At 45.8% G+C, this 24447-nt stretch overlaps 1 protein-coding gene across 22 annotated transcripts in view; it reads left to right on the forward strand.

The window, feature by feature from the left end:
* The window catches only part of PPP2R5C (protein phosphatase 2 regulatory subunit B'gamma), a 140219-nt gene that overhangs the window by 22967 nt on the left and 92805 nt on the right, over positions 1 to 24447 (forward strand). For 7 of the 22 annotated variants that reach the window (XM_069559841.1, XM_069559835.1, XM_069559844.1 and 4 more), the window contains exon 1: positions 19114 to 19350. The exons of 12 other annotated variants lie outside the window; for them this stretch is intronic. In XM_069559841.1, the coding sequence (XP_069415942.1) occupies positions 19257 to 19350 (94 nt within the window). In that variant the 5' untranslated portion in view covers positions 19114 to 19256. Of the gene's footprint in view, positions 1 to 19113; positions 19351 to 23472; positions 23605 to 24447 lie in introns of those variants that run through there. 3 more of the 22 variants (XM_069559848.1, XM_069559849.1, XM_069559843.1) reach the window with 1 other exon arrangement.

Consider the following 24447-nt stretch of genomic DNA (forward strand, 5'->3'; position numbering starts at 1 on the left):
GCCAACAGGATCTCATTATAGGAGCCCACTGCTGCTTTAATTTTCATTTCTATCATGAGGCCAGGTACCCTTACAAATGTTTATCGGTCCTTTCCCATTGGACTGCCTGACATTTTCTTCATTTTTCTGAAGATTTCTTTATTCTGGATGTGAACTTTCTGTTGGCTATATACGTGTTATAAATACCTTGTTCCACTGTAGTTTGTCTTTCATTTTAGCCATTGTGATGAGCTGGTTTCAAAGCCAGCTGATGACGAATGAAGGTAAGCATCTCTTTGTAGGTTTATCATCTGCTCAGATGTATTCTTTTCTGAAATACAGGCTTAAGTCTCTGGGCCTTTCTTTCTCATTGGATTGTTAAGATTTTTTTTAAAAAACATAGATTTGTTGGAGTTCAGGAGTAGGTCCTTGTAGATATGGGAACTACACATTTTCTTCTACTCTTGAGTTTTCACTCTCAAAGACATTAGCGCTTTGACAGTACTTTGGCCTGTTGAGTAAATCTTTGCTTTCCACCAAGTAATGAAGATGTTACCTTACGTTGTTTTTCCTAAAACTTTCTTTGCCCTTTCAGCTTGAACCGTACAGTCCACGTCGAATTAAGTTTTGTGCCTGCTGTGATGTTAGAGATCACAGTTCCTTTTTCCCGTGTTTTTCCTTTTCCCCTTTTTACCGTGCTCCCTGGCACAGCACCTTTGTTGGAAAGAAAGGTCACCCTTCCTTCACTCACTGTGGTGTTATCTTTTTGTGAATAAAGGACCATCGCAGTGCAGACCCGTTTCTGGGCCCTGTTTTGTTCCACGGGCTTGCCTGGGTTGTGTCTGGGAAGCACTAACACACCCTAGTAGGTCTTGGTATCGAGTAGCCTTAAGTCCTTCAGCTTTTTCTTCAGAATTGCCTTGGCTCTTTTCATTTCCGTACAAGTTTTAGAATCAGCCATTTGTCCAAGAAGTCCCTGCTTTGTTTCAGTGGGGGATGGTATTTCAAGACCAGGTCTGAGTGCCAGGATTCTCTTTGCTATTGGAATGGTCACTGTTTACAAGACTTTTCAGTGGACCGCACTAGAAAATAACGTTTTTTTTTAGGACATAGCGCATCAGGAATTCCTGCTGATACTCTCCATTCAAGTTCAGGCATTTATTTAATTTCTGTCTTACACCTCCTTTTAGTCACATGAATATTTCTGGTTCTCAGGGACATCAGAGATAATAAATAGAACTTAAATATCAGATAATTATTCATTTACTCTATCTCACATTGGGCTTCCCTGATAGCTCAGTTGGTAAAGAATCCACCTGTAACGCAGGAGACCCCAGTTCGATTCCTGGGTCGGGCAGATCCCCTGTAGGAGGAAAAGGCTACCCACTCCAGTATTCTGGCCTGGAGAATTCCATGGACTACATAGTCCATGGGGTCACAAAGTCAGACACGACTGAGCGACTTTCTTTTTATCCCACATTAGACAAAGTGTATTTTCAGACAAATAATACCAATGTTGGACCGGTAGATGACTGAAAGGTTGAAATTTGGGCATCTTTTCATTGCCTCCCTCCCCCCGCCCTTTTTTTTAATAGCTTTGCCCTGTCTTCGTTGTCAGAGCTGGTCACCGGCCGTGACAGACTGTACTGTCTTGCCGCATCGCTGCTTGCACTAGTCCTCCGCAGGAGCGCGGCTGACGCTCACCGCCATCTCTGCGCTGCTTCTCGGCACTTTGCTGTGCAGGGAGCGTCCTCTCTGGGAGCCTTCTGTCTCAGACCTCAGAAAGCGTCTGGGTAGAACGTCCCTGGTTCAGGTTTTCTCTTCATGTGTATGTTAAGGGTGTTCTCCATTTCCTTCTGCAATAAAGTACCGCTGTCCGACTCTGATGTCAGTTTAACTTTCTTTTCTCTCTTACAGGTTATTTGGTCTGTTTGCTTTCATGCCTAAACAGTTTTTTTCCCCCCTTTAAAGTCCAGTGATTTCAGAGTATATCATTCTGGGTTGACTTTCCCACATACGTGCTGTGTTCTTTCACAGTGATAACACCAAGTCTCTTTTTCTTGGATGATTATTATTTTGAGGATTTGGTCTCTCTGCTTGCTTTCATTTACTCCTCTGGAGACTCCTGTTGTACAAACACTGACTCTTCTTTGCCTGTTTTTTGTATTTGTTGTCTCCCTTTTTTATTTAATTGGTTTTTTTTTTTTTGCCTCTTTTTTATGTGCTGTTACCTGCGAGGCATTTCATGTTGTGTTTAGTTGCTCCCATATTCTCTTAAGTGAATCTTCATTTCTGAAATGATTTTCTTCTTTTAATTCTTTACAGAGTTATTACCTACCTCTGAGCTTTCCTATTAATATTCATGTAGTCCTTTGACACATTATGTGATTCCTTTAGTGTCTTTTGTCTCATCTTGAAATGTTAGGCTGCAGCTCTTCGCATTTTTGTGGGCTGTCTCCCTGTAATGCTTTTCCTGCTGCGTAGGTGTCGTTCAGTCCCCTTTCGCTTTTTCCTTATAAGAACTCCATGTGGGACTTGACTTTGAGCCCACCTGGTGCTCGTGCATGTGTGAAAATAAAGCGGAGCTGGGGTTCTGGAGCTCTAGCTCCAGTTAATTTTTTGTGAAATTTTCAAAAATATGGTGCCTGACCTCCTGAGTGTCCTGATTTGGTCTCTTCTCCTGCTAATACCAGACCTGCGTTCTCCAGCCCCTCTCCTGCCTCCCTGCTGACCACTCTGGATCCTCTGCCCAGCAGTCTGTCCCGAGTGTGACCTAGTTCTGGGAGGAAGCTACGGCTGCTGAATGTCGAGGGTTCCCAAGGCCCCTTCAGTCGCGGCTGCGGACTCCTTGCCCTCACCCGTTGTGGGTGTACAGACCCCTTCTGCTTTCAGCTGCTGTTCTCAAGGGGGGTCCACCCAGCTCTTTGGTTGTTTCAGAGTTCTTCCCTGTGGAGGACACTCATTGCTTCTCTCTGACATCTTCCCCACAGACACTGAGCACACACCGGCCTGTGGCTGCTGGTGGTCTAACCCATATGCTCACATGTCTTTGGGGGACACATTTTCACCCAATTTTGTTGTCGATATTAGCCATGGGCATTTGTTTTGCCATCTTAGTTGCACTGTATAATTTTGCATAAGAATTTGGGGTGGTTAAAAAAACGACGCCACCCTTTTTTCATAATATCCAAAACTTGGAAGCAACCAAGATGTCCTTCAGTAGGTGAATGGATAAACAGACCAGCCAGATAATGGCATGTTATTCAGCAGTACAAAGGAATGAGCTGCCAGGCCATGAAAAGTCATGCAGGAACCTTCAATGCATAGTACTAAGTGAAAAGAGCCAGCCTGAAAAGGCTGCCTTCTGCACGAGTCTTACTGTATGACATTCTGGAAAAGACAAAACTAGAGAGATGGTGGAAAGACCAGTGGTTGGAGAACAGGAGGGTGAATAGACAGCGCACAGGAGATTTTTAGGGCAGTGAACTGCTCTGTATGTTGCCATGTGGTAAACACGTGGCTTTTTATATCTGTCAAAACCCGCAGAACGTACAATACAAAATGAATCCTTCCTGTGGTCTTTCGTTAATAATGTATCAGTGTTGGCTCTTCAGTTGTAAGAAACATATCACATTACTGCAAGGTGTTAGTGATAGAAGAAACTAGGGGAGGGGAGGCAGAGGTATGGGAACTCCGTGCATTCAGTTTTTCTATAAACCTTAGGCGTGCTGCGATTCATGGGGTCGCAAAGAGTCGGACACGACTGAGCGACTGAACTGAACTGAACTGAATCCGTAAAGTTTGTTAATTTAAAAAAGGGTTGCCAGAGGCGGGGTGTGGAGCCATAGGTGAAACGGGTGAAGGAACTCGAATGCTACGAACGTCCAGTTAAAGAAGTCCTAGGGGTGTAATATACAGCGCAGTGACTATAGTTAATAATACTGTGGTGACTGTTTGAAAGTTGCTAAGAGACGAGATCGTCAAAGTTCCCATCACAAGAAGTGAAATATTCTGTAACTATGTCTGGTAAGGGATGTTAACTATTAACTAGACTTATTGTGGTGATCATTTTGCAGTAGGTACTAATGCAAAGAGCCAACTCATTGGTAAAGATCCTGATGCTGGGAAAGATTGAGGGCAGGAGGAGAAGGGGGTGGCAGAGGATGAGATGGTTGGATGGCATCACCGACTCAATAGATGTGAATTTGAGCAAACTCCAGGAGAGAGTGAAGGACAGGGCAGCCTGGCGTGCTGCAGTCCTTGGGGTTGCAAAGAGCTGGACTTGGCTTTGCAACTGAACAGCTTGTTGTGCACCTGATACTAATATAATATGTCAGTTATGCCTTAGAAAAGATAGGCTGCTACTGCTGTATCTTTGGACTTCTCCATTATTGGATATCTGAATTCCAACCATTTTAAGCCCTCCGTAACATCATTACTGTTTTGTTCTGTTGATAACCGTTTAGATCTGTCTACTTCATCTTTTTAGTCTTCATTCCATTTTGCATCTCAGACTTTCCCTGTGAGGTCAAATTCTTGTTTGAATGCATCATTCAGAATTTTCTTTAATGAGGATCTGCTGGCAGCAAACACTGTTTATCACTGAGTATCTAACTGTGGATTGTTACGTTCCTTCAGTGCATTGAAGCCAAGCATTTCGTTGCTTTTTGACTTCCATTAGCACTGAGAAGCCAAATTCATTCTTTCGGAAAGCGTTGTGATTCCTGGCCACTTTTCTGATTTTGACCAAGACACGGTTGGGTTTTTTAATGATAATTATTTATTTATTTTTGACAGTGCTGGGTCTCCCCTGCCGCGTGGGCTTTTCTCTAGCTGCGGTGTGCGGGTTCCTCACTGAGGCGGCTTCTCTTGTTGCAGAGCACGGGCCCTGAAGCACGGGCTCAGTAGTGGTGGTGCACAGGCTTGAGTTGCCCGTGGCACATAGGCTCTCCCCAGACCAGGGATCGAACCCGTGTCCCCTGGCTGGCAGGAAGATTCTTATCCACTGTACCACCAATGAAGTCAGTTGGTGGTACAAAAAAAAAAAAAAAAGAGAGAGATTTCTTTTTTTCAGTGATTCCACTACCAGGTGTCCAAGTATGGATTTCTTTTTTATCAGTCTTTTTTGCAGTTCACTTTGAATCTTGGATTGTTATATTTCCTCAGTTGTATGGAAAGTTCCCGCACAACTGAGGAAATATACCGTTGTTTCTTCGATTGTTATCTCTATATTAAGTTTCTCTCCCCATCCAACTTTGGCTCTAATCAAATAGGTTTGGGAATCTTTCATTTACTATCTTTCTTTACTCCTCATCTGTATTTTTCAGCATTTTTGTGAAACGGTGCTATGTTCGTGACTGGAGTTTCATGTTACCCATGGTGAAGGACCAGTTTTCTTTTTAGTTTTCAACCCATCTAATACTTCCATAAAATATAGTGAAAATAAATGAAACATAAAATACAGTCACAAATTGTTAAATTTCAGGTATACTTTTTTTCATTTATGGAAGTTCTATTTCTAATCTGCTGTGTGATTTTTTTTTTAATAGTTTCCTATTCTTTTGCAGATGTCATGTCTTTCGGTCAGCACAGCTGCTTTATAGTCCGTGTCAGATAATACCAGCATCTGAAGTCCTTGTCACATGTTGCTCATGATGTCTTACTTCCTTATGTCCCTGATTATTCTTTAGTGTATGCTGGTCATTCTACTCAAACATTTGAAATAAACTAAAACCTAGAATGAAGGGATCTTCTCCAGCAGGGGTTTGTTTTCGCCTCTGCAAGACCCCTGGGGTCACTACTAGTCTGGGAGTGCCATAAGCCACAACAAGTTGTATGACGTGTTAGATTAGCCAAGGAGCTTGCCTTGTGAAGTATCCCCCTGATTTCCAGTAGCTCCTGAAAGTGGAAACCTTTTTTGGGACAAACTGTATCAGAAGTGATGCTGTGTAACTGGAGACAGCTTCCCTGTTGGGCGAGGTGTGTGCTGTGTGTGACAAGAAGGTGGGAGGCTACATCTCGCCCCTGTGCCGTGGGAGGTGGTGACACGTCCCTGTCTCCAGTGCCCCGTGTCTTCCCTGCAGTCCCGAAGTGCTTGTGACCACCTGCAAGGTGTATCTTGGCCCCCTGCAGTGTCTCTTCCCCATCAACCACATGCCAGTGCTTTAAACACCACTTGATAATCCTTGTCCGAGTCAACAGTTTCACTGGAGATTTCAGTGTTTGATCTGGCATCCTTCTAAAAGCAGAGCCATTTCTTACCAGAGGGGCCTATTTGGTTATCCTGACATGTAGCTCCTGCTGGGGAGAAGGCAGTGGCACCCCACTCCAGTACTCTTGCCTGGAAAATCCCTTGGGCAGAGGAGCCTGTTAGGCTGCAATCCATGGGGTCACTAAGAGTCAGACATGACTGAGCGACTTCACTTTCACTCTTCGCTTTCATGCATTGGAGAAGGACATGGCAACCCGCTCCAGTGTTCTCACTGGGAGAATCCCAGGGACGGGGGAGCCTGGTGGGCTGCCGCCTATGGGGTCACACAGAGTCAGACACGACTGAAGCAACTTAGCAGCAGCAGCAGCTCCTACTGGAAAGTGAGGAGAAGCTTAAGTCTTTGCTTTTGAGTTACCAGTTTCCCTCACATGGTGAAAATGAAAGGTCTTTTTCCTTTTTCTCTTGTGACTACCCTTATGTGTTTCCGTGATATTGGTGTGTTTTAATCCACTAAAACCATATTCCTTCTTATGTGCAGATGCATAGTCTTAACCACTGTCTGATATTTGGGAGAGCTGCTGTGTATTTTTTGGCACGGTGTCATTTTTGTCTCCTGGTTTCTGGCACAGTTAAGATGTCCCCCCTCCCCCCAGACTTGGAATTAGCTGTTTTTCAAAGAGCCACGATTCCTTTCACTGGAGAATAATGTTAGAGACCAAAATCAGGGCACTAGGCAGTATTCACTGCTACTGGCCTGCTGTTGCTTTTAGGCACTTTTGATGGAGGGAGCTAGAATAGGGACCTATTTTCTAGAATATATATGTGTATATTTTAGCTGTGCTTTTATAACATTATGCTGTTTTCACGTGTTTCTTGAGTTTTCATAGTTGTATCTCTATCTTACACTGAAAATCTTGATTTCTAACATCATTCAGTTGCTGTATCATACTAAAATTATTCACAACAATAATGATATTATTACAAACAATAGAAACTTTGAATTGGTTTGTTTCATTGCAAAAAAAAAATAAGCTGCTAATGTATTTGCTGTGATTCCATTAAATTTAAAAAATGTCTAGAGAGGATTGGCGTCTTGAGGATGTTTGAATCCCCTCATCTAAGAGTGTAGTGTCTTTCTGTTTAAGACCGCTTTCATTTCCTTTGGGGTGTTTTTAGGTTGCCCTCGTGTAGGGATTCGCACATTTCTTAGTGTGTGCCCAGATACTCTGTTGCCGTTGCTGCTGTAAACTGGGCTCTCCTTTTCCGCTGTCTTCTAAATAGCTGTTAATTGTTTAAGTGGAGGTTGGTGACTTCTGTACTTTGCTTTCACATCCTGCTTCCTTACTGAATGGTCTTATTGTTGGCAGTAGTTTTCTAGCTGATTCTTTTTGGTGTCCCAGCTGTTCATTGGAGCTGCATGTAAAAGTAATCTCACCTCTGTGTTTCCAGTTCTTATACCTCTAGGGTCTTTCTCCTGAGTTGACTGAAAAGTCCAGTAAGATGTTAATGTGTGGTGGTGTGAGCAAGCATATTTGTCTTGTTCCTAACTTTAATGGAGATAGAAAGTGAAAAGTGAAAATGAAGTCGCTCAGTTGTGTCCACCTCTTTGCAACCGCATGGACTATGGCCTACAGACTCCTCTGTCCATGGGATTTTCCAGGCACGAATACTGGATGGGTTGCCATTTCCTTCTCCAAGAGATCTTCCCGACCCAACCCAGGTCTCCCCCATTGTAGGTAGGCACTTTACCATCTGAGCCACAAGAAGCATTTATTAATTATACTGTTTATATTCCCCTGGTTTTCAGCTGTGGTAAACCATGCTTTAATGTAAATCTTTTGTTGTTCACACCTTTGAACCTCTCCTTAAGCTGGAATCAAGGAAGGGAGGTACTGATCAAAAGTCATGCGTTTTCAAGAACCTTGTACAGATACTGTCCAAGAGGCGGCCCCGCGAACTCTCCCGCCAGAGTGTAGGAGGTGCCTGTCCCACTGCACCTTAGTGGAAAATAGTATTTCCTATCTTTTTTTTTTTTTAACAGTGAGGCTGAATGTAGCCTTCAGGTCTTGTTCATTCAAAGATTTCTCTGAATTAGTCCTTTCTTTTAATATTTTTGGTCTGGAAGGTAGAAGTGTAAAGTGAAGAGAGCGAATTTTTTAGGTGGCTCATAAATCATGGACTTTGTTTCCTGAAGCCATTCTCCTTGCTTTCGAAAAGACAGACCTCTGGAGAAATCAAAGATATAATGAAACAACTAGGGCTTAATAACAATTCATTGGAGACCATGGGACAGAAATTTAGAACTGCTAATAAGTGATAGGCCTTTTGGGAAAGAAGTTGTCCCATTGTTGGGAGAACGTATCTGAGTTTTTAGAAATTGACTTTGGAATAGCAGTTTAAAATGTGTGCCTTGCCCCCGTTTTGTGAGAATGCAGTTCAGTTCAGTTCAGTCGCTCAGTCATATCTGACTGTTTGCAACCCCGTGAATTGCAGCACGCCAGGCCTCCCTGTCCATCACCAACTCCCGGAATTCACCGAAACTCATGTGCATCAAGTCGGCGATGCCATCCAGCCATCTCATCCTCTGTTGTCCCCTTCTCCTCCTGCCCCCAATGCCTCCCAGCATCGGAGTCTTTTGCAGTGAGTCAACTCTTTGCATCAGGTGGCCAAAGTATTAGAGTTTCAGCTTCAGCATCATTCCTTCCAAAGAACACCCAGGGCTGATCTCCTTTAGAATGGACTGCAGCCTAAATTCAAAGCAGTTTATTTTCCAGTACAGTTGAGCATCTTGCCATACAAGCGATCCTTTTTCAGTGCTTAAAAATGAATTAGCATCTATTTAGAGGAGCTTTCGTGCTTCCCAGGTGGCACTGTTGGTAAAGAATCCACCTGCCAGTGCAGGGGATGCGAGATGCGAGTTCGATCCCTGGGTCGGGAAGACCCCCTGGTGAAGGAAATGGCAACCCACTCCAGTATGCTTGCCTGGAAATTTCCATGGTCAGAGGAGCCTGGTGGGCTGCAGTTCTTGGGGTCACAGAGAGAGAGCCGGAGACAACCAAGAACGCGTACCCCTCTTGCCTGTTAGTTGAAGAATAAAAATGGAGTGAGAAGGTACCAGAGTACTCTCTCTTAGTCTCCGAATTCTCCTGGGTTCAGAAACTCAGCTTTCATCCATCTTGTTTCTGCCACGTGTTTGGTGCTGTGTCTTCTGATGCCCACAATAAGGGGAGGAAACAGCTCGGCGAGCCAGGCGCCAGTTCACAGCAAATGTTTGCTGACCACTGGGGTCAGGACAGTGAAGATGAGCAGAGGTGGCCCAGGCTCTCAGGGAGGCCCCAGATCAGACCCGAGGCGCCTGCAGCCCCCTCCTGCTCGGGCCCCGCACCTGTCTGTTGCAGAGGCGCCCCAGGCCCGTCCCCCGTAAGCCTGAGCCCAGCCCTGAGCACGGCCTGGCCGCTGGGGCGCCCTCCTGCCCACTCTCCTCCAGCCACATGGCTCTTACCCCAGGGTCAGTCTCAGCCTCTGTCTGTCATCCCCGGTGAGCCCCTTCTCGGCAGAACTCAGGGAATTGGTGTCGACTGGCAGCAGTAATCCTGCATTTAATGTTTAGCTCAGGCCTTCTGCAGACCTCACCTGGGTTTCTCCCAGCATCTTGTGCGCGCGCGTGCACACACACGATCCTTGCGCGTTCTCACCCCCTGCCTGGACCCTCCAGGCCTGGGTTTCCCCTGTGCTCCGCCTTCTCCAGGGGCAGCCCCGTGCCCTGCTGGCTCTGTCTCCCCCTGTGTTTCCTGAGCCACCTGGCTGAGGCCTGCCTTTTCTTTTCTCTTAAATTGTGGTAAAACATACACAGCATAACATTTACCATTTGACCATCTCTAAGTGTCCAGTTCAGTGGCATCCAAGCAGTGTGGCCATCGCCACTGTCTCTTCTTCCTCCCCCAACGGCTCTGGGCCTGTTACTACCTCCCTCTACCCACTCCAGTGTTCTGGCCTGGAGAATTCCACGGACTGTATAGTCCATGGGGTCGCAAAGAGCTACGACTGAGCGACTTTCACTTTCCCCTCCCCCAGCCCCTGCCTGCAGGGTAAGCCGCTCAGTCGTGTCCGACTCTTCGTGACTCTGTGGACTGCAGCCCACCAGGCTCCTCTGTCCACGGGATTCTCCAGGCCAGAATACTGGAGTGGGTTGCCATGCTCTCCTCCAGGGGATCTTCCCGACCCCAGGATCGAACTCACGCCTCTCATGTCTCCTGCACTGGCAGGCAGGTTCTTTACCACTAGCGCCGCCTGGAAAGCCTCTGGAGCTGGTACCCACCATTCTCTTTTTTGTCTCTGTGATTGTGACTCCCCTAGGGACCTCATGTAAGTGGAATCATACAGAATTTTATTCCTGAATTTCGAGGCTGAACAGCATTCCATTGTGTGGATTGTTGTTCTTCAGTCACTAAGTCGTGTCCGACTCTTTGCAGCCCCTGGACTGTAGCATGCCAGGCTCCCCTGTCCTTCACCATCTCCCAGAGCTTGCTGAGACTCGTGTGCATTGAGGCGGGGATTCCATTTTGTGGATGGAACACCATTTGTCTATTCATCAGGATGGACACTTGGGTTGCAGAACACGCCACACGCTGCTCTGTCTAAAGTGTCGGCTGAGGGCAGGGGCGGTTTGCGTGTCTGTTCTGCCCCCAGTCTAGTACCTGCCATGGATCCCTGAGACACAGGTTGGCTGAAGGAACAAAAATCGCTCTGGGCCGGGGGCCTCCCCACATCCTCCAGTTTTCTGGGAACTCTTGCGGGGCTGGACCCCCTCCTAGGCTCAGCGCTCCCTGCACCTCGGGCTCTTCCTCGTGAAATGAGGTTTCCTGCTAACAGTTGACCTGGAAGTACTTGGCGTGTCACCTCGGCTCCGTGTACCACGCGTGGGTTTCTTACCTTCTCAGAACACGGAAGGGGTGTGACGACTTCTTTGGCTTTAAAGGGTTTCCAGCCCCGCTGCAGGGAAAGCACAAAGAAGCAGAGGTCTCCAGCGGGCACTCTGGGCAGATTCTTTGCTTCGTCCGCCCCACGCACCCCCGCTGGCCTTTCCTGAGATAAGCTTGTCCACCCTTCAAACCACTCACAGGACTCACTCAGATCAACAGGGCAGCTAGCGAGTGTCCCTTTGACCTTGCTGTTGGCAAGCAGAAATGCCCTGGCAACCTTTGAACACAGCTGAATGCTAGGTATCTTTGATCTGCCTAAGGAAAAAGGCTATTTTAAACTGTAAGCGAAGCCAAATTTTTTTGGGTTAGATTTCCTACCCAACAAAACACACATCGCCCGTGCCCATGTCATTTCCAGTTAAGTGTCGGCTCAGAGCACAGCCTTCTTTCATAAAAGACACTGTAAAGCTTCTTCACTAAAATATGAGCGTACTTAATTTGCCTATAAAATTTGCCTGGGGAGATGAAAATTAAAACCTTTGGCAGAATTTAGAAATGAAAACGTGAATGTTTCAGTCAGGAATGCTACCTCCAAACGGGATGTAACTACAGACAGTTTGTTTGTAAATAAAGACCCACGTAAAGTGACGGAGGAAGCCAAGAATAAAGAGGAACTCCTATTTAAACCTCCCATCTTTGGGCAGTACGATGCTCGCGTTTGCCTCCGTGCTGGACAGATGCGCTGGGAGCTATAGTCTTTCTGCCCACGTGGCGGTTCTGCAGGGATCTCTGCACTGAGCCCGGAAAGGTGCCTTTCTCGAAGTCAGCTCAAGCCCTCCTCAGGGCAGGAAAAGCTGTCATGGGAGTGTCCAGAAGCCAGGCTGGAGGGCACCATGGGGGGTGGGGGGCTGGGCACCGACAGGATGGGGGGTGGCTGGGCAGAGGCTCTGCACTCAGCGGGGGGACCTGTCCCTCTCCAGGTGGTCAGTGGCATACCCCCCTTAGCTCTGTGCTACAGGGACAAGCTGTAAAGACTGGTGCGGGAGTTTGGCAGGATCAGAATCGGGCATCACTGCTTGATCCGTGCCTTTGTGCAGTGAGCGTGCTCAGTGTGGTCCTGGGGCTGCCGGAAGACAGCCAGTGGCCCAGGACGGGGAGAGGAAGGCTTCCCGGAGGGGGCTAGTCCAGACAGGGATGCCATCGGCGTCTCTGCCCTCACACTGAGCCCCAGGGCTGAGACCCTGCTCTTCAGGCGCTTCAGTGCCCACTGCCCCTTCCCCGGGATGGCCGAGCACTTGCGGGCGGATCCCACCTCGGGGGTGGCTTCATCCTCCTGGGCACTCCCCCCAACATCGGTGGCATCGGCGCCTCCACAAAGCCGAGGAGGTGGGGGGATCACAGACGTGCCCCCGCCCCTTGACAAGTGAGGAAAGAAGGACCAGCCTGGGGTTATGGAGGGTGAGGGCGGCGTCTCCCCAGGCACAGGTGCTGGCTGAGTCCCTGTTTCATCGAGAGGAGAGGGCTCTGGAGGCTGACTGGGCCTGGGAAGCCTAGATGAGTTTGTGGATTCCGTGCAAATGTGCAGTCAAAATTTAAGGAGCCCGTAGCTGGTTCCTTGAGCCGAGGAGTCGGCATCCTCGTGTTTGTGGTTCAGTTTGTCATGCCTCGTTTAGGCCACTTCTGTGTTTGCTTTTCACATGCTCCAGCTCATTTATGCGGCGCAGTGACTCTTCTGCGTCACAGTTCCCCTTCTCTGCTCCTCGCCTGAGCCTGAGGGGGCAGCGTCACTAAGGGAGCCTTCCTGCCGTCACGCCATCTGTGTGTCCTGGGACTTCCCTGGGGGCCCAGTGGTTACGACTCTGCGCGGCCAGCGCAGGGGGCGCAGGCTCGATTCCCCGCTGGGGAACTAAGATCCCACATGGCACGTGGCACAGCCAAAATATAAATAAGATGACAATAAGAATGATCAGCTAATTAAAAAAAAAACTCTATATGTCTTTATTTAGTTGTGAATTTTCATGAAATTATTGTGTGCTTATTTTAGCAATACTGAACAATGTAGAGACGTTTCAGAAAGAAAAAACTACACGTAGCCATAACACTCCATGGTGATTACCGTTGATATTTTGAGAATGTTTCTTTTTATGTTCATACTATTTCTGAAAACTTATATACTGCTTTGCTCACTTATTTTTACTTTACAAATCCATAAGTACTTTTGATATATGTGTAAAAAATTTCACTGTGTGGGATAATCCCTTTGATGTTAAGGTATTTTCTAGTATTTTAGAATCATAAATTTAAAATGTGATGCTCTCAAAATGAGTAAAATACTTTGAATTAACATAGGAGGTGAAAGACTTGTCTGCTGAAAGCCATTGAAGAAGACCGCAGTAAATGGAAAACACGTGTATTCATGGATTGGAAGACTTCGTCTTGTTAAAACCTCAGCACTACCCAAGAGATCCACAGATCCATTGCAGTCTCAGTCAAAATCCTAACAATGCTTTTTCTCAGACATAGAAAAAGACCCATTCTAAAATTCACATGGAAACTCCAGGGACCCTGTATAACCACAGCAATATTGAAAAAGAAGAACAAAATTGGAAGTCTTACATTTCCTGATTTCAAAGCTTGCTGCAAAGTTAAGGTAGTCAAATCAGTGTGGTACTGACCTCCTTGGTGGTCCAGTGGTTAGCCCTCTGTGTTCCAGTGCAGTGGGTCCGGGTTCAATCCCTGGCCAGGGAGCTAGATCCCACATGCCCCAACTAAGAGGTCACATGCTGCAATTAAGACCCAGCACAACCAAATGGATAAATATATATCTATATGGAAACCAAGACATAGACACCAAGAGTATAAGAGATCAAGAAGTAAGCTGCCATATGCATGCCACATGGTTTTCTAGGATGCCACCACTCTGGGAAAAGGACAGTCTTTTCAAGAGTGGTGCTGGAAAAAAATGGATATCCACATGCAAAAGAATGAAACTGGACCCTTACTTTATACCGAACCTAAAAATTTAACAGTGGATCAAAGACCGAATACTGCCTTAGAGGAAAACATAGAGGAAAGTCTGTCATTAGACTTACCAGTGATATCTCAGACGCAACTCGAGAGCACAGGCAAGGAAAGCAGAAGTAGATAAATCGCACTACCTCAGAATTTAAAACTGTGCAGCAAAGGACACAACCAGCAAAATGAAAAGGCAACCCGTGAAATGGGAAGAAGGATTTCAAAATCATCTATCTGAAGAGGGATTAATATCCAAAACTTATAAAGAACTCCTGCGACTCCACAATGAGAAAACAACCCAATTTAAAAATGTGCAAAGAACTTGAGTAGACGTTTCTCCAAAGGAGATACAGAAATAGCCAATAAGCACAAGAAAACATGACTAATATCTCTCATCATTAGGAAAATGCACATCAAAAGCAGTGAGATACCACTTAAAACCTGCTAGGATTGCTGCTGTCAGAAAAACAGAAAATAGCCAGTGTTGGTAAGGATGTGGAGAAATTGGAACCCTTGTGCACTGCTGGTGAGAACGTAAAAAAAATGCTGCCACTTCGGCCCCTTGATGTGCAGAGCTGACTCACTGGAAAAGACCCTGATGCTGGGAAAGATTGAGGGCAGGAGGAGAAGTGGGTGACAGAGGATGAGATGGTTGGATGCCGTCACTGACTCAATGGACATGAGTTCGAGCAAGCTTCAGGAGATGGTGAAGGACGGGAGCCTGGCATGCCGCAGTCCATGGGGTCACACAGAGTCGGACATGACTGAGCAACAACAGTGTGGAAAACAGCATGGCAGTTCCTCAAAAGCTGAAAATAGAATTACCATAATTTTTGGAGAATATACCCCCCAAAAATTGAAAGCAGAGACTTAGACATTTGTATATTCATATTACAGCAGCATTATTCTCAACAGCCAAAAGGCAGACACAGCCTGTGTCTATCAAGGGATCAATAGAACAAGATGTGGTATATCCCTGCGATAGAGTATTGTCCAGTCTTCAAAAGGGAAGAAATTCTGGCACATGATGCAACACAGCAGAACCTTAAGGACATTACACTGAGTGAAATAATCCAGTCACCAAAGGACAAAAGCTGCACAGTCTCACTCGTATTAAACATCAGGTACCCGGAGTCGTCATAGTCTCGGAGACCGAACGCGCAGGGGCCGAGGGGAGGGGGCTGGGGTGGAAGTGCTTAACAGGGGCAGACCTCCTGTCCTGCAAGATGAACCGAGTTCCGGGGCTGGACGGTGGCGATGCCAGCACATCACGATGAATGTACTTCTGCCGCTGAGAGCGCGACGCTCTGAAATGGCAGAGACGGTAAATCTCACGTGTGCGCGCGCTGCCGCTTCAGTCAGGTCCCGTTCTTTGCGACCCTAAGGGCTCCAGCCTGCCAGGCTTCTCTGCCTGTGGGATGCTCCAGGGAAGAATGCTGGAGTGGGCTGCTGTGCCCTCCTGCAGGGGATCTTCCCAACCCAAGCTCAAATCCATGTCTCGTTACATCTCTCGCATTGCAGGTAGGTTCTTTACCACTAGCCCCACCTGAGAAGGACTTTAGCACAAATTTTTGAATAACTATTTTTTTTTAAACTTGATGCTCACTCATGGCTACTACATTTCTGGAATAGACTCCCAGAAGTTAAATTACTTAAAGAATCTTTACATATTGCCAAATTTTATTGCTGAGCCTTATTTTCCAAAAGGATCAGTACAATTTATAGATTTGTTGTCAAGGGTACAACATGCCTTTACCAGTATTAATTATAATTTTTAAAATTATTGCTGATTTGACAGATGAATACTTTTCTTCATACAAAGACGAGATGGTTAGATGGCATCTCTGATTCAACGGACATGAGTCTGAGCAAGCTCCGGGAGACGGTGAAGGATAGGGAAGCCTGGTGTGCTGCAGTCCATGGGGTCCCAAGGAGTTGGACACAACTGAGCAACTGAACAGCAACAACTGATCAGTTATAGTTCTTTTGCAAACTGGATCATTTGACTTCTGAGGTCTTAGTTTTTTCTAATTATTGTTGTTGTTGTTCAATCGCTCAGTCATGTCCGACTCTCTGTGACCCCATGGAGTGCAATGCACCAGGCCTCTCTGTCCCTCACTGTCTCCCAGAGCTTGCCCAATTTTTTCGAGTAAATTATAGTATATTATTAACTTCTTGTAATTATAGCATTTATATTTCCTTTTGATTTTTGGAGGGAATATATAGAAATTTTGTAAATATTTTAATGTGAGGAATATCCCTAAGCATTGTCCAGTGTCTTTTAATTATCCTTTTCTAGCTTGAGAATCGATAGTCACTCCCCTTTTCTTCTCAACACTGTGGGGATTTGGCGGCGGGGCTGATTTGATTTTTTTTTTTTTATTTAACTGCTTTTTTTTTTTTTTTCAATTTTTTGACCCATCTATTTTATTTTGGTGTGAGCTGAAGACTTAGATTTTTGTCCACATGTAACCGATAGTTATCTGGATAATCTTCACCTTTCCATGGTTCTGAGCTTCCTTCTTTAATCAGATGGTACACTTGTATAACTACACTCACTGTGTTAGGGGCTGTTGCTTTCTGTCCCAAGACCTGTCTCCAGACTACATCACACTGTCCTCAGTTCATAAACTTTATAGTTGGCAGGACCTGCTTTTCTCATAAGTACTGTTCTCATTCTTCATCCTTTTTATTTTTCCAAGTGAACTTTAGAATTACCCAGAAAAATAAGACGCCTCCTCTGAATTTTGGATGGAATTGCTTTAAAACTATAAATCAGTTTGGGGAAATGTTAGCATCAGTTTATTTATCATATGTGTGCTTCCAGTCCAGAAACATACCTTATCTTTATTTGTTCAAGTCTTTTTTTTTCTTTCTCCATATTATTTATGTTTGTTTGCTTATTTATATTTTAGACTCTTATTTCACCAGTGATTTTCAGATCATAGACTTCAAGTTCTTTAAAGAGCTACTTCATATGCATAAGGCTTCAAAAGAGCATGGGGGAAAATCACTAATAAAGTTGAGATCTTTTGATCCACGATCATTAGGAAAAATACATCAAGAAGTGTTTTCCCTTTTTCTTTGACTTTAATCTGTATATTTCATATAAAGAGTCTAGGAGTCTTTTCCTGCTATTTCTGCATTCCACTCATCAGCACGGTCTTAGGACAGGCATATTTCCCCTTCTCATCTCATATGAAATATTAAACTGTTTGAGAACAAATCACTGTCTCTTTAGGGTATAGATCTGCATTAAGCATCTGCTTTCTGACCCCTGGGGAAGTCCCCTGCAAGCCTGGATCCTGGCTGCACTTGAGTCTGAGTTCATCTGAGTACGGTGACAGTAAGTCCTCGGAGAGCCATCCTTGCGCATCTGATAGACTCAGAGGGTCAGCAGCCAGGATCTGAATTCACAGCACCTGCCTCAGAGCACCAGCTGTTCAGAGAGCAGAGGAGCCAGGCAGGTGGGCGGCAGGTGGGCTCAGGTGGGGCGAGCCCGCTCCCATGACACCCATTCCCCGTTGCTTGCTGTGAGTGAATTCATGGCCCGGCTTTGGGATCCAGCAGCGTCCTTCAGCTCTGTGGATGAGGGGCCAGGGTAGGATTTGGTGTGCTTTTATTTGCGTATTTTTTAACGGCTATTGATCCACACAGTAAAATACTGCCTTCTCACTTAGTGTGGGGGCACCTAATCGGCACCCCTGAGCGACTACCGTTCATGTGCTGGTTGAAATGGGGTGCGTGCCGGCCCACGGGTGTAGCTGCAAACCCTAGCCCATTTCTCGCCGTTGTGAGTCATGTCTAGAAACCAAAGGGCTTTTTGGTTCTTGTTCACAAACTGGGGAAAGTGGGGATGGCAGGAGTTGTGTGAGAACTTACAAAGCGAGAAGACATGGTTTGGACAGACTTAGCTGTGTGTGTGTGTGTGGAGTGAGGAATTTTTTTGGATAGACTTAGTTGTATGTGTGTGTGTGTGGAGTGAGGAATTTTTTTCAGTTCTGCTTGGCACAGAGACTTTTCTTATAGCATATTCACTTTCATTTGGAGCTAGTAATAACCTTATTGTAGGGAATCATCTCGCCAGCACACACACACACCCCTCCCCAGGATACTCTGATTCAGAAATGATGTCCTTTCTTGGAGCAGCTTTTTATATGAACCTTTTTTGAAGATAGGAGACTAAGAGCTGAATAACAGCTTTTAATACTAGCCCCATAAAAAGAAGGGAAATATCTTTTTTAATTAAAACATTTTAATTTAAACAAAATATGAGAAATAAAGTGGTATGTTGACCCTTTTTTAAGGTATAAAAATAAACACCTACATTTTATTTTATGACTTTAATTTTCACAGCCAGGTGGTGTAAATACCTTTAATTTATAGCACTTTCTAGCTATTGCATTTAAAACTTTCATTTTTCCATGTAATTTTTAAACTGAATTTTTCCAATTAAAAAAAAAATTAGACCCTGAGGGAAAAAAAAAAAACACTGTTTGAGGATTATTAGTTCATAACTTGGTAGTAGGAAAGGGTGATAGAACAAGAGTTCAAACTAATGAATTGAGATTGTGTAATATTTAAATAGTCATTTGCATTTAAAAAAATAGGTTGTCCAAATGCTAAATATGATACAGATATTAAAGTAATTAGAAAACAGGAGGTGGCCAGGTGGGTATAAAGTACCGGTGAATCTGGGGTACCAGATAAATGTGAAAATTTAAAGTTCACGTAGACACATATGCGTACTTTTTTTTTTTTCTTTTTGGTGGCTTTCTCAGAATCATTTGTTTATAGTCTGGCTGGAGTTGTGGCCTCAGTCCTGCCCCTTGAGAGATGGGATCTTTGCCTAAAAGTTAGTGAGAAATGAAGCCTGAGAAAGCCAAAAACTGTCCAGGCTTCTCACACACACTGACAGCCAAACAGAGCGCTCTTTCCATTTGCAGTTTTTTTAGTGTCATTTTAAGTTGCAGCTTCTGGCCAATCAGCGAGCCCCGTGCCTGCTGACATCACGAAGCAGCCAGTTCCCTCCAGCTGCAGAGAGCTTCAGTTTGTCTTTTTTTTTTAAACTAAAATGGAGGCTGGGTTCTTGCCTTAAGGAGTACATTGCCTTTCCCGCTGAAGTCTAGATGTTGACATGTAATAAGGCGGGCAGCAGGATGGTGGTGGATGCGGCCAACTCCAATGGGCCTTTCCAGCCCGTGGCCCTTCTCCATATTCGAGGTAAGTTATTGTGTGTTTCACTGAAACGGAACCTTCTGTGGTTAGTTAATAAATGGCCATTGTGCTTCAGATAAGAAAAGCAGGAAGTCCTTTCTAGCAGAATTCACCCCGTTTCGCGGCAGACCTAACCGGAGGAGGCTGGGTGTGTCACTGCAGTTTGGCATTTTACGAACTACTTACAGAATTTGAGTCTTGAGAGAGGCCTTGCATGCATAGTTCAAAGCTGGTTTTTCTGCTTTCTGCTCGTTCTCCCATCCCCCTTTCAGAGCCGTGCTGATGTCAAAGGATGTGAAGTCACTGCCCGGGGAAGGCGTTGGGTGGGGGTAGGAAGGAGAGGCGGGCGGCACGCCTGGCCTGGCCAAGTTGTCCGTGCGCAGAGTTTCTGTTACAGATGCGTTGCTTGATTAACACCCCGAAGGTTTCAGCGGGGACACATCCCTGAATTAGAGGTGAACTGCAGTCAGAAAACATGCAGGAACGACCAGAAAAGAACTTCCCTTTTTAAAAGGATGGTTTTCGTCCTTGCCATGGAGCCTAAAAGAGAAATACGCTTGTGCTTTGAAATACTGAAATCCATTGTGGGTCATAATTTCTGAGCTGTTAGCCTGTTTATGGGATAGGAGCAGACACTTTGCATTTAAATAGGCTCTGTATTGACATTTGCCCTAAAAATTTTAAGTGGCAGCAAGTTTTCAATGTGTGTATAGATCACTTTTAATACAGTTTGCCAGTCATACTTTATACAAAATTTGAATTCAGAATTTAGCTTAAAATTTATCCAAAACTTAGCTTAAAAACACAATTACCATAGTAAATTGATAATTATATTAAAACATAGGTATCAGGATAATTGTATACTTTTTCTTAAGCATTTAAAAATGTTTCTTATACAAATTTTTTGTTCGTATTTGGGTGAAATAGAAAATGATAGTTAAGCAAGCTTCATCAAATCACTTTAAAATGTATATAATATCACAGCTCTGTCCTAACAGAACAGTTTTAACTGTCAGGACCCGTGCTAAGGAAGGGTTGGGGCAAGCTCTCCAGGTGACTAATAGTCTGTATGACTAAAATGCCAGGCAAGATTTTTCAGATCCTAGGGTGTACCCAGGGAAGGAAGATGAAACTACATGAATACCCAGCCTGTTGGAATAAGAGAGGGGTTGCCTTTTCTCTCCAAACCCTCTGTAATGAAGCTGGTGGCAATTAACGTCCACAGTGACCAAACCTGTAGATCCCTTTGTTTTGCGGTGCAACCAGGAAAGAGCAAACGTTGACCACAGTTAGCACTCAGGTGTTTTAGCTGCAGGAGCCAAACTGGCTAAAACAAAATGATGGTGTTTCTATTTAAGTACTTAAGCAGGGACTGATTGAGTTAGTAATAAGAAAATTTTATTGCACGTGAAACGTTTATTTTTAAACTTTCAAGGTATCTTCTAATAAATAACAGATTTTTTTTTAGCTTGAGTTTAATGTACCTTTTTTTTTAAGCTATGAATTTATTCCAAACTGGAATATTTGATTTTATATCTTATACCACATTGATTTTTTTTGTTGTTTAATTCTAAGACTTTACTGTGACCAAGCTGGGTGTTTTGTGGGGTTGGTTTTTTGTTTTTTGTTTTTTGGTTTTTTTTTTTGCTGTTGGTTGAATTGTTGGTGGTTCTCTAATTGTGAGGGGGAAAGTAGTGAAGTGTACTAACTTACAAGAGACTTGAGTGTTTAAGAAGGAATAACCGGTAGTAAAACTTAACTGCTGGTTCAAACGGTGAACTAGTTAAAACTTGAAAAACGCTTGATTTACTCATAAGCACTTTTGAGAGCAAGCACATTCATGAGTGGTTTAGCAAAATTTATTTTTACTGTATTGGCTTTTAGAGTCTTGATCAGTTTCATCTCCACTTAGCCTCTCCTCTGTGTGTCCAGCGCTGAGGGTCCTTCCCCAGAGGTCTCGATGGTCTACTGGAGGGACCCACACAGGGGCCCCAGGGCAGGAGGGCACGGGAGCTGAGTCTGGGCGGGTGTGAGGAAGTGAGCGGGGGGTGGGGGGGGGGTGGGGGGGGGTGGGGGGGGGGTGGGCCTGATGTCCCCTGGTGCTGGGAGCGGGCCGGCAGCCCTGGGGCTCACCTCCGACTCCACTTCCCCGTGCGTTTAGAGAAGAGGGGTCTTCCCCACAGAGGGAAAAGAGCAGCCCGCGGCACCCAGCCTATAAGTGGTAGGGCCAGAATCCCAACCCAGGCAGTTGTTTTGTTTTGTATGGAATTTTTCTTCAATTCATTTTAAAATAGAAAGTTTGGCTGTTTGTAGAACCTTTTGCCACAGGATTCTAGAAATAGTAGTGTTTTCCCCTCAACATTTTATCAATATCCATCTGTTTCACTGGCCTCTGATGTATGACAGTTTTGGGGCCTCGGATTCATTTTTTCATTCATTTTGCAAATACTTGAGTCCCTATCACCTCGTGCCAAGCAGGTTCCTAATCTGGAGTATGAAGCAAGCACCATGGCCCAGCTTTCAGAGCTTACGGTCCATAAACAATGCAGTTCCTGGATTGGTTAGTAGCCCCAGTTGGCTTGACACTCATCTCCTGTTACGTAGCCTAGAGTTTGTGATCAATGTAGTGAATTAGCATGTCCTAAGTGTGACCGGAGAAGGCAATGGTAACCCACTCCAGTTCTCTTGCATGGAAAATCCCATGGGTGGAGGAGCCTGGTAGGCTGCAGTCCATGGGGTCGCACAGAGTCAGACATGACTGAGCGACTCCACTTTCACTTTTCACTTTCATGCATTGGAGAAAGCAAAGGCAACCCACTGCAGTGTTCTTGCCTGGAGAATCCCAGGGACGGGGGAGCCTGGTGGGCTGCCATCTATTGGGTCGCACAGAGTCGAACAGGACTGAAGCGACTTAGCAGCAGCAGCAAGAAGTGTGACAGGAACATGTTGTTGAAACTTAGCCTAAATTTTTCTGTCTGGAGAAGGAGCAGCGTCACCTGGAACTTGGTGGCTGTAAATTTAGCTTGATGACTTAAATCCTGTCCTCCCAGGGCTGACCAGGAGACCTGTCTGTGGTGGCGGGAATGTCCTCTGTGCTGGCCACCGCAGCAGCCCTCGGTCACAGGTGACTGCTGAAACCTCAAAATGTGGCTAGTGCAACTGAGAGGTGGAATGGTTAATTTTATTTTGTTTTGGCTATTTGACATTTAAATAGACCCGTGTGTAGTGGCTGTTATAGCAGTTCTAGACTGGGATCGACAGACTCTTTCAGGAAAAGCTGGGGAGTCGATGTTTTTGGCCGTGAAAGCAGCCACAGATAGGAATGACCATGTTCCAATAAAGCTTTATTTACAAAAACAGGGGGCTGGCCAGATTTGGCCCATGGGACACAGTTTGCCTCCCCCACCCCCAGCCCCCAACCCCGCCACCAGTCAAGACTTTTCCTTGAATTTTAATTGCCGATTAAGCATAGTAAGATGTCTGTCACTTCCAGAGCCAGGTTTAAGGCAAGAATAGCTGTGCCAAAAAAGATGCTGATGGTCAGAAAGGAAGATCTGCTGTCCATCCGGATCCAGCTGGGTTTTATTCCGGCCTCAGGAAAGCCATTATGTGCTCTGATCTGAGAGTCGGTTGGCGAGTCCGGTCCCTGAAAGACTGATGGGTCGCCAAGGCCTGGTGGGGAGCTGGGGAGCAAAATGTTCTTTTTGTGTAAAACCCCTTTTTCTTGGGGAACGGAAGTCTGATTGTAGGAAAAGTCTGTCTTCTCACAAGTGTTCCTGAGTCACCGATTCGAGGAAAGGTGTTTACCTTTCCAATAGAAACTTCGAAAAGAATGATCCAGGGGCAGTGTGGAGGTCGAGGCCCAGGGCTTCCTTTCTGCCTCAGCCCACCTGATGGCTTAGCCCGTGCTGCTGAGCCCCGCTGCGCACGCGCACACGGGCTTCCAGGCATGGGGTGCTCCTGCGTGGCTGAAGCCAGTAAACGTCGTGAGGGCGGCTGCCCTGCGCTGTCCTCACCCTCCAGAATTAGGAAGGAAATCAGGTCATTGACTACAGAAAGTGAAAGCACAACCCCCCCCCCCCCCCCCGCCCCAAAAGACCTCACCAGTGACTCTCTCTCTCCAAATAGAGAGAACCAGCCCCAGGGTGTTCATTGTGTAGCTGTCCTCTCTGTGAAGCGACTTTTTAGAAGCACACCTTGAAAGCTACCTGAGTGAGCCTCTGCATAAGTCACCGTTCCTGCCAGCGAGGAATGAGGAAGGTAACCAGAGTAACGAGGAGCTCTCTGGGGGGTGGTGTGTGTTTATGTAAAGCCCACACACCTTTTATTAGTCTTATCTGAACTGATCATATTTTTTCATTAAAAGATGCTAATTATGTAGAAGAATAAGTAGGTATGGTTAGTAGTCAGGAAAAGGGTGCTTTGCATCTAGGAACGGTCCAAGTCCTCCCAGGCACAGCCGTTTGGGGTGCACCACACCCCATTTCCATACGTCAGGTACCCCCACGGGGCGTTCTCCCCCGGGCCAATGACCTGCCAGATGCAACAAGCCTTTGTGAACACTGACTTGTTCTTCCCAGCCCTGCTGCCTGGGAGGTGGCTTGGACGTCCTTGACACTCTTCCCCAAGGTCACCAGCCTGTAAGTCCCAAGTCCTCTGTCCTGCCCCTCCGCCAGCTCCACGACCCCAGGCCACTGCTGGTGGTTCTCCCAGAGGAAACACAGCCATGTGTATCATCTTCTGGTATTTCCTTTTGGCCTTTTTTGGAGACCCAGCTAGAGCAATCTTTGGGGGGCTTTGGATTGCCAAGTGATCAAATAGGATAAGGCACCCTTCCATCAGTTCAGGTCCTGGCCACGCAGAACATCCCAGACCAGAGGCTGGGGCGTGGGCCAGTGCAGGCAGGGGCATGCAGACCCCTGCCCCATCTCCCCCCATCTGCTTCCAGACAAGGCCCACCTCACCTCCTCTTCCCTGTCAGATGGAAAAGGAACATCAAATATGCAGAGAACTCCCAAGCCTGGGCTGGTTTCTCTCACTAATGTACTTAAGGAAAAGTCTTGCTTATTCATCTTGTAGAGACATTGGCTCACGTGCGCAAGG

This window comes from Ovis canadensis, chromosome 18, assembly GCF_042477335.2.
Source record: "Ovis canadensis isolate MfBH-ARS-UI-01 breed Bighorn chromosome 18, ARS-UI_OviCan_v2, whole genome shotgun sequence".
NCBI lineage: Eukaryota > Metazoa > Chordata > Mammalia > Artiodactyla > Bovidae > Ovis > Ovis canadensis.